This window comes from Liolophura sinensis, chromosome 6, assembly GCF_032854445.1.
Source record: "Liolophura sinensis isolate JHLJ2023 chromosome 6, CUHK_Ljap_v2, whole genome shotgun sequence".
In the NCBI taxonomy this organism is placed as follows: domain Eukaryota; kingdom Metazoa; phylum Mollusca; class Polyplacophora; order Chitonida; family Chitonidae; genus Liolophura; species Liolophura sinensis.
In genome coordinates this window covers 23,988,630-24,002,703 of record NC_088300.1, presented here as the reverse complement: position 1 = coordinate 24,002,703, position 14,074 = coordinate 23,988,630, and the positions used below count along the sequence as shown (strand labels likewise).

At 38.6% G+C, this 14,074-nt stretch overlaps 1 protein-coding gene across 3 annotated transcripts in view; it reads left to right on the top strand.

Moving 5' to 3' along the window:
* The first annotated feature begins 379 nt into the window (after positions 1 to 379).
* The window catches only part of LOC135466421 (TOG array regulator of axonemal microtubules protein 1-like), a 40,947-nt gene continuing 27,252 nt past the window's right edge, over positions 380 to 14,074 (top strand). For 2 of the 3 annotated variants that reach the window (XM_064743878.1, XM_064743876.1), the window contains exons 1-5: positions 382 to 2,502; positions 11,252 to 11,375; positions 11,523 to 11,600; positions 12,423 to 12,494; positions 13,568 to 13,764. In XM_064743878.1, coding sequence (XP_064599948.1) covers positions 586 to 2,502; positions 11,252 to 11,375; positions 11,523 to 11,600; positions 12,423 to 12,494; positions 13,568 to 13,764 — 2,388 coding nt within the window. In that variant the 5' untranslated portion in view covers positions 382 to 585. Of the gene's footprint in view, positions 2,503 to 11,251; positions 11,376 to 11,522; positions 11,601 to 12,422; positions 12,495 to 13,567; positions 13,765 to 14,074 lie in introns of all 3 variants that reach the window. The other variant, XM_064743877.1, reaches the window with a different exon arrangement.

Genomic DNA, 14,074 nt, shown 5'->3' with positions numbered 1-14,074 from the left:
GTAAGTAGGGTAATACACATCCACGCAACACCACAGAGAGAACGCTGTAATTGTCAGTCGATCAGCAGGAGGGCGTCATGCTGACAGTTAACCAGCTTTTTGAATAGAACACAGCGTGAGTGCGACTAGTTTTGGCTTGTTCTGCAGGCGACTCGTTTCTAAAACTATGAAACTGTTACACTGCGCCAGTCGATGTGAATTTGACATTCTGATATTGTTATGTGATGACACTTGGGATGTTTAAAGCAGTTATCACGGTTACTAATCGTTCGTTTTAAATCCAAGCCATTCCATGTTTTACGTGCAGCCGTCATCCGGGTTCTGTGTTGATAAGTCACGTGATATACACTGTTGTTGTGGAGAAGTCGCCATATACACGATTTACACCGAAATGTCACACGGCGGACAAAATGTCGAGTTTTGACAAGACAGATGCAAGAGTAATGTATGTTCATTAGTAGATTTCACCACAGTAATCGCTACTTAACTAATGTATGTTCATGAATATATCCATGTCAACAGTTTGGTTAACAACGATAGGTTTTGATCGCTCTCTTAGGTGGAGTGGAAGCGAGAGTGTTGTGGATGGCAGGAAAAGTGCAACTCCCCTTCGGCTACAATTATGACATTGGAGATGGCCCTTACTTAAAGAGCAACCCACCGTCATCAGGCTGGAATATGGAAGAAGATGTAGTGCTCGATCAACTCAGCGATCAGAGCTTCAAAAAGCGGGCAGAGATTCTGGAGCATTTGATAATCAGTGCACGTAGAAACGGCGGCCGTTTACCGTATTCTGACGTGTACTCCATCTACCAGGGTTTGGAGCTAGCGTTGTCTGACTCCAACTGGGATGTCAGGTTGAAATGTGTTCAACTTATACATGAAACCATTCCACATTTAGAGGACCTGGACGCATGTATGTCACTGGTATTATCAAGACTGATTCCTATCCTCGGAGATAGTAGAATCACCCTTCGCAGAGCTGTCATTCAAACTTTGCATGTCTACATGAAAAATACACATAATGTGCAGGCATTATTACGTGCTATAGTTAAAAGCGGATTGGAAAGTGATGATTCACGAGTGCGGAAAGAAGCGATTGTGGCACTACCAATGCTTTTTACTCCAGAATTTGCAAATGAAAACTTTTACGATGTCACATTGTCTTTGGCAAAAAAGTTACTTGACAATTCTTCTGAAGATAACATGCGAGAGACAGCTCTGTTTACGATGGAAAAAATTAGGAACTTTGTTGGAGAGAGTGATTTTAATTCTTATATTCAAAAGTTGTCCCCACCTTTGCGCCAGTACTACCTTCAGCTGTCTGACCGTGTGGAAGAAAATGGCTACAATGTTCGAAGCAAGCCCTCAATCACTGATTCAACTATTCTGCCATCAAGATCACATGCCCCTTTTACAGCAAGGGGGCATTTTACAAACAATAACAGGGAAGATTTGTACGAGTTTGGCATAGTTCCTAGTCAGGTTATGTGTCAAATTTATGATCAGGAAAATTTCAAAGCTAGAGCCTTGGCTGTGGAGGAGCTGAAAAATATTCTGAATGATTTGTATCGCTTAGACCTGTTAAAACCTCATATGTTGTCTTTCATTAGTTTTGTCAGCAGCCTCCTAGATGATGCTAACTTCAAGATCACCACAGTGACACTCGAAATGTTGAACATTTTAGCCTGTAAGCTGGGTCAAGATGTACGTCACTATCTGCAGCCCCTGGTGTCAGCCTTGACTAAGAGGATGAGTGACAATAAGATTGTTGTAAGGCAAGTTGTAATGAAAGTATCAATGCAGCTAATGCAAAGCTATGCCCCAAAGCCTGTATTGGCTGTGATATGTGATAATTTAAACCATCGAAACTCAAAGGTTCGACAGGAGACCTTGAACATCATCATTGCTTCCCTTCTCAAGTTCCCCAGTTACGATTTTGATTTACCTCGTCTTTGCCAAATTGTTGGTCCTTCCCTCCTTGATCCAAAGAGACAAGTGCGACAAGCAGCACTGGAGTGTTACGCTGTGCTTGCCCAGGCTATGGGGACAGGGAAATTGGGGCCTTTAGTTCAGGCAGTAGACCAGGTAGAGTTGAACAATGCAGAGGCAGAGGGTGTCATGGCTGCTGTGCAGGCACGACTAGCCAGGCGTCAGCTGCCCAAAATGAGTGTGGATGGTTTGATTGAGCTTGCCACACCTTTATCTGGTTCAGTGTCATCGCGAGGCGGGATGCAGCAGGGTGCAGACATTGACTGGATCATGGCTGCCTCCAGCGGTGGCTCTGGTTCGGCCAGAACATCTCGCTCAGAAATGGTTGAGTTAGAGTCAGTGTCATCCAGAACATCATCAGCCGTGTCCAGAGATGGGTCAGCAAGGCCGATGCCAGCTCCACGCAGAATAGTCAGTGCTGGGAGGGGAAAGAACAAGTTGCCTTGGGAAGACAGTAAAGACGACTGGTCAAAAGCCTACGAGCCATTGCCAGGGACCGCTCCTGCACGGGTAAGGAATTCTTCAAACTTTGGAAAATATATTCCATACACTCAATACAAGATAATGTAATGTACTTGTTATGGGGCGAATGTACACTCTAGGTATGGGTAGATATTGTACTTTATTCATCGTACACGGATCCATGAAATGCCCACCTGACATGTGCTGTAGTAAACAAATAATACACATGTGCAGACCCCTAGCCAGGATTTGTGAAAGGCATGGGGGATGAGTGTCCAATTTAGACCAGTTTAGATCTAGTTAAAGTCATGGTTTAAATATATGTCAATCTTAATACCACTGATAATAAAAAATGGATATTTTCACATAATGTAAGCCTTGCCTGCAGATACCGCATAGGTGTTGCATGAAATTTATTTCTTAAAGGGAAAGAACTTTTTTAAAGTACTCCTTAGCAGACAGTCTATTAAATTAAGACCTAAACAATGAGAAATTGTTTCATTTATGTTTATTTCGTAAATGTTTTTGATTTATTTTATTTTTTGTGATTTCCACTGCATGAAATACAACTAGCACCGTGGACATACATGTTATTTGTATAACTGATAGAATTGGGTAATGCATTTGAAACAAAACAAGGTCATCTGACCGATGTGACTGAAGTCAATCAATTAAGTTACTTGTAAAATTCATATTATTAGAGTCAAATTTAAAAAATGTTACAAATAAAATAAAATTCATTTTCTTGAGTAGTTTTGACTGGTCTGCTTGAGAAGATGCGAACTTGTCGATCCACGGTTGCGCATTATACATGTATATGCATGGCTGGCTGATTGTTAGAATCTTTCAGATATTTGGAGGGAAAAAAGTTGTCCTGCAATCGAAGGCATTGTTCAGTGAATACCATACAAGCCGAGGACAATATTTACAGTGTTGTTTTGCAGAAAAGGACAGCAAATGGAATAAAGTATTTTTTTAGAGGCAGGCCGCACTGCATTGTGGCTTCACGGAGGCATGGCATACCTCCCGATAGGCATGGCGCTTCGCCACAAGATCAACTGCTACCTAGGGTTTTGATGTGCAGTGACGTGGTACATGTAAAGTATGTTATACAAAGGGTGCAAATGTATTGAACACTCGGTACGTACTTTGTACACATGTTCCAAGTATGGTACTGCACAGATGGTACAACTCTTTGGATTTTAAGTGTACACTGGATACTGTACATGGACTATACACACTAACTTATTACTACTTGTATACATGTGAACTTCTGCCAAAGGTGTCCTTGCCCTTAACCAATGAGGTTTCTTGTTCAAGTCAGTTCTCATTTGTCTGGCCACAGCTTTAGATCAGTTACTTGACAAAGGCTGTGGTCTCACCCAAGCTGTGTTAGAGATTCAAATCTGTCATTAAATTAGCAGTTCTCAGCAGAAGATTGAATAATAAGGCATAGTGGAATAGTTTGAAGTTTCCACTGGTCTGCCAGCCATCATATATGTATCACCATCTGCATTTAATATTCAAGACCGCAGATATCCTCGCACTTCACTTGTATGAATCATCAAGCAGATGACAAGGTGAAAGATAACATGGGAAGATATAGGGAAGTGAACAACATTGGACGATATTCAGAGGGGCACGGCTGATAATAACCAAAAATTATTGTATGTAAGACAACAGAACAATGTGCACAGCATATATAAATTGTGAACATCAACAAAAACCTGGTTTTGAACTTAAAGCAGAGTTTTGTATTTACTCCTGTGTTATTCGGAGAATGTTTTCACTGCTGTGTGTGAGGGAGTATGCATGTTGGTGCAAGTAAAACTGCTAATGCCCAGATGTCAATGATCTCAAATACATTTCATAGCTTTCTCGTAGCTGTTTTGAATGCTTTCTACATATATATCTACTTGAAGGTGTCAAATGTCTGACAGGATGAAATACAAATAATGTACATGTACATGTAGCTAGACAGGTCTGCTCTAGTGAACTCATGAGGTTAGTTTAAATACCTAAAGATAAACTTTTGTTATTATAATAAATAATATTAAATATTAAATATCTTGACATGTAGTACTGAACATGTACATACCTTGTACATTTATGAAAATAATGACATACATGTATGTAATTATTGGTCCTGTGGTTAGATCTCAAAAAACATGTTTAGGGCGAAGTGGCATTAAACCCTAAAAGTGACATACATGTAATGCTAGACATGTATGTAAGGATCTACATACGTGAGCATAGATTCATGTACATGTATAAGTTTCAGAGGACATGTGTACATGTACGTACACGTATTTGTTATTGATGCATAGTGTCTCAAGCAACTTAGTCTGAGGACATCTACAGTGTACTTATATATATTTATATATATCACACTTGGAGATGTCCCAAGATACGTGTATATCTTATGAATGAGCTGACTGACCAAGCAGTCTACATGTGGAGGTTAGGCGTTTAGGTTGAAGCGTTGTCTGCTGTGTCCTAATAGCATTACAAACATTTAGCTATTTATCTTATCAGCTGTAACTTGGGTTTCAGTTGTCTTGAAAACATAGAACTGTGTCTTGACTTGAAAGGACTTGAGGAATATCAGAAATAAGAATTGAAGGCTGAGCGCTGAACAACGTACTTTACATGGGAAACGTCTGGTACATTGTTGGTCATACCACACATTGTTAATGGTAGTTTTCTGGCAGCCTGTGTGTGGTACTGGGATCAGAGATGACAACACTGAGGAGATGGCTGTTGAAGGTGGCGCAGGCGTTTAGACGAGTACATGTGTGTTTACATCTGCCCTGACTAGTTCATATTTAACAAGAGTTTTACTGCATTCACCCATGTGTTAAATGGAAGCTAAATCAATAATGCACAGGAGGTTGTTCTTTGTTGGATGATAACAGCAAAGCGAGTTTGTGTTAATGAGTGCTAATGTTCTAAAGCTAATGTATTGAACTATTCCCAGATTGGAAAGATAGCATTTCCTCATTAATGCTTTTAGCGAGTTGGCTATCAGTATTGAAGATATATTTTGACTGTTATTTGTACGGTATATGAACTGACATAAATGTAATTGCGTTCAGTGTCCAGATCTGTAGAGGCATGACACTGCGCATTGACCCAGTAGCCTGTCACCAGTGTGGTCACTGTGAGTTCAAGTCCAGCTCAGACTGGCTTCCTCTGGATTCATACATTGGAAAAGCTGTCAGCAACCTGCGGCTCTGCCCAGTTTCCTCCCACCATAATGCTGGCTGCCGTTGTATAAGTGAAATATTCTAGAGTGTGCCATAAAACACAATTGAAATTATAATCAGTAGAGGCATTTGTCACTCAGAACCATTAGGAAACAAAAACTAAGAAAAAATAACATCAATATCTTTTTTGCAGAATTGTTTGAAATGAGTTATTTTGACAACTGTTGGCTGCTTTCAAGAAAGCAAATAGGAAAACAACAGATTTCCTGTCAATATATATTATTAATCTAACATGTAAGAGTTACATGTTATGTAAACAGGTTACTCCATGCTAATTGCACATGTACAAATTCTGTGGGATTTTGTTGTTGGTGTTGTGATTTTCTGGTCTGAATTAAGACTTCAAGGCCTTACTTTATAATGTAAACACTTCCCATGGTAAAGACTTATGTATGTATTGCTTGACTGAATGTGATTTGGTGCAGATTTCTTGTTAGTTATTTAAAGATATGCTTTTCACAGCTTACAATATATTAACATGGATACAGGCAAGACTTGTTGTACATATGACACATTTAGTGACCTGTGGTATTGATTTCAGATGTAAACTGTAATCAAACATGGTAAAAGAAAGCTAAATCCAGATCATAAATGATCCAAATGTTGATTCTGGGAGATGTGACAGAACATGAAATGTATGATGGCATTCGGTATGAAATAATTCATGTACAGAATTGCCTATTGCTCTGAGGAGTCAATGATGAGTGCACTTGTACATGGGATTCCTAGTGGTTTCACAACAGCTTTTCCCATGAATGATGACATAATATCTACATGTGTATATTGTTTATCTCAGGCAGAGGCTAAATGATTTACTACATGTACATGTAGCTGCACTGTACCTTTTAATGTACATGTACATATGTTTAAAATATACACTATCATCTAGGAATGCAAAAACATTAGGATTTACGTAATCCTGTTTGAAGACATGAGTAACTTAATTTTCCAAAAAAATTCATTGAATGTTTTAGTATCGCATGTTAACTGCCATGTAAATTGAATTCATCAGTATTCAGTAAACATAAATGTAATGGAGTGGAGCATTCAGAGACATTTCACATTGCAGATATAAGTAAGTACATATAATATTATAGAAAAATTTTGAATACAGAGCTTCCTAGACATCAAGAAGGTAAAATATTTCTGATGCATTGTATAGTAATGCAAACTGTACGATATTTACTTCTTTGTTGGTGCAGTATAAAGCATGTGATGTAGTGAGTGATTAGTATACCAGCTGTCTTGGATTATTAAATACACTTGATGATACATGTGTATGGTGATTGGAATCAGTTGGGTAGGTCTGCATGACAGTCTTTCACATGGTGGAGATCTGTTTAGACCTGCCTCTAGAACTGACATGGGCGATCAGAGGGAAAATCAAGCCTGTTATACATAGAATCCTGAGGAGTTGTATGTTCCCTGGCCTTGATTGATTTATTCTCTACTCTGACAAGTACATTCTCCAGGTGTCTAGAGCCCAGAAGGCTGGTGTGTAGTGTTTGGTCGCGCCTAGAGTGACATAGATAGAGGCTGGTCATACGACTCTTTCCACCTCTTGTCATGGGTTTATATAATAGAGGTCTACCACTTGACATACATGGTTCTGCACTCTAACCCCTTGGCAGGGAAGTGTTTTTTCACTGGCTAATGCTGACTGGCCGTCAAAATGCTATTGATAACTCGTATTCATCGCCCTTCTAGTCATAACTGATTTACAAGACAATTTCTTGCATGTTTTTTATGGACTGTTTTCTACTGGATGCTAAGAGTTAGCTTATGGTAGCAACTGTGCAAAATTGTGTCCTGGTAGTAAAGGAAAGCTATCGCCATACATGTATGAAGTGTACCGTAGAGATGACATGTCAAATGATTATAAACCTAAGCATAAAGCCTAGAGTACAAGAAGTTTTCAATGGCATGAACAGAATATTCTCTGCGACACTAGCCAGGTGCAACACAATTATTCCACGTTTGATATGCGAGACTTGATTTTGGCACATCAAGCCTATACATGCATGTACAACTTGATTTTCCCTCATATGACACCGAACTCAATATGAAGGTTACTGACACCATATATTTCCGTATCCTATCACTGAGTAACCATGTCACGAATTCGTCCTGCAAGGACCCATCAACTCAGTGCAGAAGATTGATGTATGGATGAATCACTTCAGCAGTGTGACCATTGTATTCACAGCCCAACAAAGGAGATAACCTACTTAGCAGACACATTTGACATTGTCTGCAGGATTCGAGAATATATCTGTACTCCATGTGACCTTTGTTGTCCAATAGAAACATATGGTCCATATGTACACGTATGTGCAATTACAGTTAAAAAGTGTTGAAACACTGCTGGTGGGGATATAGCTTTTACTCAAGAACACATATGTGATAAACACTAATCAATACATGTATTGTACATAAACTTGATGCTGAAGCAGATTCAGCATATATATATATATATATATATACATATACTTCTTGTACTCTTTGTTTTCTGGTATTGTACACTTGCACAGTGCAGCTGCACCTTACAGTCTTACAGCTCCCTGTCATTAGCTGGAGCAAACATGAGTGGCTTGTTTGCCTCTGGAGGATATTGCATGATAAGGTGCACTTCTAATCTCATCTTTTGATATTCACTTATGGATTTCCATGTTATTGATTTTGCTGTGGTGACTTCATGGAGTCCTTTCTGCTGTTCATTAGTGATAGAGTGTGGCTGATTGTAATATGCTGAGTTATTGACTGTGTAATGCGTATGTGTTAGCAGAGTGCACTGATTAATAGAGAATGTTATACAAAATGATACAAAACGCAGATAGGTGCCCATGTGTAAAATTGACAAGTTGTATGTACACAAAGTTTGTCTAGATATTAACAAATTTAACACATACAGTATCCTTCACTATTATAGATGCAAATATTTTTCATTATTCAGTAGTCTTGTTATTGGAAATTTAGTAGAAGGTATTTTTAAATTTGAACCAGGATCATAGAAAAAACATTGTTTTATTGTGTTATCTGTGAAGTGTTTCATTGCCAAGGGCTTGTGACCCTGCGTTGTGCATATTAAATCTCATTCCGTCTTTCACTACCTTACATATGGCCGCCCAAGAGGATTTACTGCCACTGTAGGCATAAGGGTTGCTATTGTATCAATGTAATTGTATAAAACTTAACACTAGTATTAAAGTACTCATACCCCAGGTAAATGGTTAATACTGCCAGTAGTCAACTAATGGTTGTATGCTACCTTTTCTGCTTTGGTTATTAAGCTGGTTATTACCTACATGGGCATTGTGCACATGTGATCAAGGTAAATCTTTTTGACCAGATGACATGTATGTGCTTACCCTTAGCCAATTTCACATGTAGGTATGCTTTCTAAAGCTATAGTTATGATATACTAGGGTTCAGGAAATAAAATATGCTTTCGTTTGCTGGTGACTTTTCATGTGTACCTGTAAGAGCAGTACCTTTGAAATTAAGATCCTTGACTTTGGAACTTAGCCAAGTTTGCTGGAAATTTACCTGTCCAAGTCAAATACATACACTGTACAATATGCATACTGTGTCTGAAACAGATTATGGTTGAGACTAGGATCGGCACTCTAATATTTGATTAATCTATTTACTTTTTGTAAAGTACAGGTACATGTAGATGTTTGGTGCTGAGCTTTCATATTTATGACAATTATATTTAAGTGAATATAAATTTGTCCACTATATATCATAGAAAAATATGTAAAATTCTATAAAGTTTTGAAAGCCGAAAAGATGAAGTTCAACATCGGGGATATGGCACTGACGGACAGTTCACTCCGAGTAGCCATGTTGTAGAAGCCCTTATGAACTTGACCAATCACTAGCACTGAAAGCGTCAAAAAACCTATTAGCTCTATATTGTCAGAGAACAACTCAGAACAGCTGCCAGTGTCACAATGCGTACAAGTTGGGCAGGAGATTGCAGTAACCTGTCAGGGTGAGCTGGCAAGAAAACTGCCTTGGGAGAGTCATTGCTTGAAGAAAAATATTGTGACATTGCTTTCTTTTTCCTTGGCAAAGTCAGATATATTACGAAAACATCTTCCTGAAATCTGCATGAAAGAGTCTCTTATAAATCAGAAGGCCCTGCTATGTTCAGTAAATTCCTTTATGTCAGTACAGTCAGCAAGGCCTAAAGCAGGTCGAAGGCAAGGACGAGCAGGACTGCTAAAACAAGACGCTTGTGCTAAAACAAGATCGCCCAGACCAAGTGCCAGGTTGAAAGAAACATTGTCCTTGAGAAAACAGGACAGAAGTGATAATCTTTGGTTGAGTATCAGGTGTTTCTGTCTGTAATTTCTTCTTGGCATATTGTTTATGCGGACGGTACAGGAAAGCTCCTAGGTTTTGTAACAACACTCTAATTTTTCCTTAAGGACCCTCATACTTCTATTGTAATAAAGTACATGTACATCTACTATAGTATTTGCTAGGCTACTGCATTGACTCATAGTGGACATTATGCATTACATACGCACATTTATTAAGTAAAAGTGTCATCAGTTTATTATACATGTAGATCGTGAAGGAGCATATTGCATATTTTGTGCAAACATCAAGTATTTTTCAACCATGCATTATGGAAGGTGTGTCATGACGACACTCTAATATTGTGAATAATAGTGCCTCCTAAGCAGGGCGCTGTTCATATTAAAGCTGTGTTTATCACTCTCAGGTTTTGAGTTACCTCCCATGGAATGTAGGTTGACTTGTGCAGTTGTGCTGGCACATACATGTATACATAACAAGTATGTTATGCCAGTCCTATGATTGATGACCTTTGAATGAATATGTGACCTCAGATTTTAAGGATCAGACTAGGATGTGTAAACAGCAACAGTTAAAAGCTTTCATAAACAGGTTATAAGGGTGTGTGTATGTTGTTGGCAACATCTTCAAAAGTGAAATAAACGAATTTGAATTTCATGTGATTTCCATGGATTTCAATAATTTGTCAGTTTTTGTGATATATGTACATGTATGTATCTTCAGAACATTGTTTTAGGGGATTTTATAGGATATGTGGATTTATTGACGAACAGATGGCTATTAAATAATGAGCATTTGAGACCATTACAAGCCATGTACGTGTAAAAGTATGTATGTAATAAAGTACGTAAATGCTAAATTGACAATTTGACTTTAGGGAGGGGATTTCTTGGTAAAAACTTTAGCTCTTGACTGCACATAAGGGCTGTAATTGCAGTATTGCGTTTGTTAAAGATGAACAAAAAAAAGATGACTTGCAAATCTGTTCATCATTTGTGGAAAGATAGTCAAGTTTTGACTTGCTGAAGATGCATATAGATGGTTCACCCCTGAATCTGATACCCCTCTACCCATAAAAGTTTTAACCATTAAACATTTTATAAATAAACAGTTTCTTGAGGATGACCTTAAACAGTTAAATAGATAAATAAATAAATTTGACTCTCGCATAATAAAATGACGTTGCTATTTTATCTTTGAAGGGCGTGCGGAACAACCAGACAAATGATGCCCCCCCTATACAGCCCCGTATGACCTGGGGCGGAGAGGAAAGTATACAAGATGGCAAGAAAGGACCACGGACTGAAGATAATCCTCTATCTAATGGTAGGAGCTGTTTTGTTTAGAGTGAAAGCTCAAAGGGTTTAGTATTTAAGCACAGTTAAAATAACTTTCAGTTTTCAAAGCATTCTCAAATATAATGTAAATCAGGTGATATACACATGTACAGCTGTGTCATTTGAATGGTTGCAGGATCTCAAAGAATAAGCAAGGTGAAGAGAACAAGCAGTTTGAGGCATGGAGGATATGAAGATGATTACACCCAGAGAGGTAGGCTAAAATCTATAATCTGTTTTCATAGTGGGGAATCCATACACAGTTATGGCCCATGACTATGGGAGGATAACTGTAAGTGGTATAATTCAATGGGCTCTATGGCCTCAGACCTCAGACCCATATTAATTTTCCACAACGATAATGTTAACGTTGGTGGTATACTCAATTCCAAACATTCCATGGCACCCAAAGTACACAGGATCCCTGCTAGACCAAGCGTAAGTGCTAAAACAGTACTAATTCCATATCACTGAGGAATGTGCAACATTCAGATTACACAATGTGTCTAACTTGATCAAGGGCCATAACTAAGTATTGTTTGTTATATGTAACATCATATTTTTCTGTTTGTCCAAAAATGGCAAAATCGACATATTTTGAATTAGACATTTGTGAACTTTTTATCCAGTACATAAAGCTAAAGAACACAAAGCAAAATATGAACATTATGTGAGCACAGTTATACTGAACAGGTTAGAAATATATTTAAGTCATGCATTTTTATATGCCAGCTGATTCCCCCCCCCCCCTCCCATTTTCACTGTTGGTGGGGCCATGGTGACAACAAGTGAGTGATGCTATTTGTATGACCATTTGCTCAGTCTAGCAATCACTGAAGACATTACACATGGCAGAGTTCATCAGTAACTAGTCTTGGTGGCTCAGACCAGAGCACTCTGGTCTCCTCCACCCATGAAACTAACCGCCATCATATTTATGTCTAAAGTGAAAAATTATTCGGTATAGCATAGAACAACAAATCCAATAAATAAATCCATGCTAGCTTTGATGATAATGCTGATATTTTGTTGACAGACCCATCCTGGGACACAGGCTCCTCTGTCTCTTCGCACAGACACACCAAGACCAAACTGGAGCCCATCCCAGGTGAGTACAGTAACGGGTCCTGTCCACCAAACCATGCATCAGGCATGAGATGTCCTGCATGAACATTTGTTCTAAATTACCCTCTAGATATGCTGCAACCAATTGCCTCTTGAATTGCATGTGAAGTGCCTTCACTGTTTTTCTATCCACCTATTTATGTGTGTTCTTTATAGGTTTGTATGAGCTACAAATAGGTTGATTGCAGGAGTTCTTGATGTATATATGTAATACCAAATTAGTGATTTTGAGTGTCCATTGCATGATTTAAGGCCTTTTTCTCCTCCATCCTTTGAGCCAATGTCAGCAGCAATATTGTCAATCACTTGCCCTGCTTCATCCTAACAGATGATGTTACACCTCCAGAAACTCCAGTTGGTATGGCCCAAAGGTATACAGGCAATCTGTATGTCACTATGACTGTTTTTAACACTCTAATACACTGCTAATACACTGATGAGTTGAACATACCTGTTGCACTGCATGCTGAATTTCTGCCTAGCCATGCACAGTAATAGTGTATAATTCATACATGTATTTGTTGTTTTTCTGATTTGGATGACACATGTATCATAGTAAATGCTGTACTAACATGTGAAGTTTCATTCTTTGAAATAACGTTGATTTTTTTTTTCTTACGTTTCTTGCTTAACAATGAAATATTGTGCTGAATTACAGTTATATGTATTGCAGTGCTTAAATTTTCAGAATTTTGTTTTGTGTACTACATATATGTGCATGTTTTTTTTAGGTTATTAATTGATATTAGCAGTATTCTTTCATGAATTTATTCTTTATGATTCAGTTTTTGTGTTAGATGATGGGATAAGTCTGTTGACAGTTTTAAACTTCATAAGGTTGCCATACAGACATTCAGGCACAACTGTCATGCATGAATTCTTTCAAGGTAGCTGTTTTCTTTACACATTATTCTATTAAGGACATCTGACATTTCTGTAAATTGCCCTTTCTAGATCAGTAGTTGGTTGTCACTAACAGAGGATTACTCCGTGTTCACGTAATAATTTATACTTACATGTATGTTCTCATAGTTTCCTATGCTCTGGTGGTTACAGGTAAAGATGGTTATATACAGGATGACACGCCCATCCCCCTCAAGCCCACCCTGGCCAGAGGCTCTGCCACTCAGCGCAGCAAGGTACCCCCGATCATTCCGTCTGGTGATAAGTACCAGACCCCTCGTGATGAGGACAGAGACAGCGCCTACGCCCCATCCCTTGAGGGAACTGCTGACCTAGAGAATCAGGCTGAGGTAGGTCCAGTTGTCTGGCATGTTTGTGATGAATGTGGTCAGAGAACGGGCGAGCGTGAAGTGGGAGAGCCCCCTAAACCTAAATCTACACCAAATTTGACCAGTGACATTTTACTTTACATTTAATTTGAAAACATCATTCAATACTGAAATGTATTGCTCTGGTATGGACATAGATGTACAAAAAAACTTGTCATGGTAAAATAACATTCTTCTAATATGCCATAACTTGCATTGTATCTGCGTCGAGGATTTAGGGTTGACTGATTCACAGCGCAGTGACAACCTTGTGAAGATGTGAAGCTGTGTA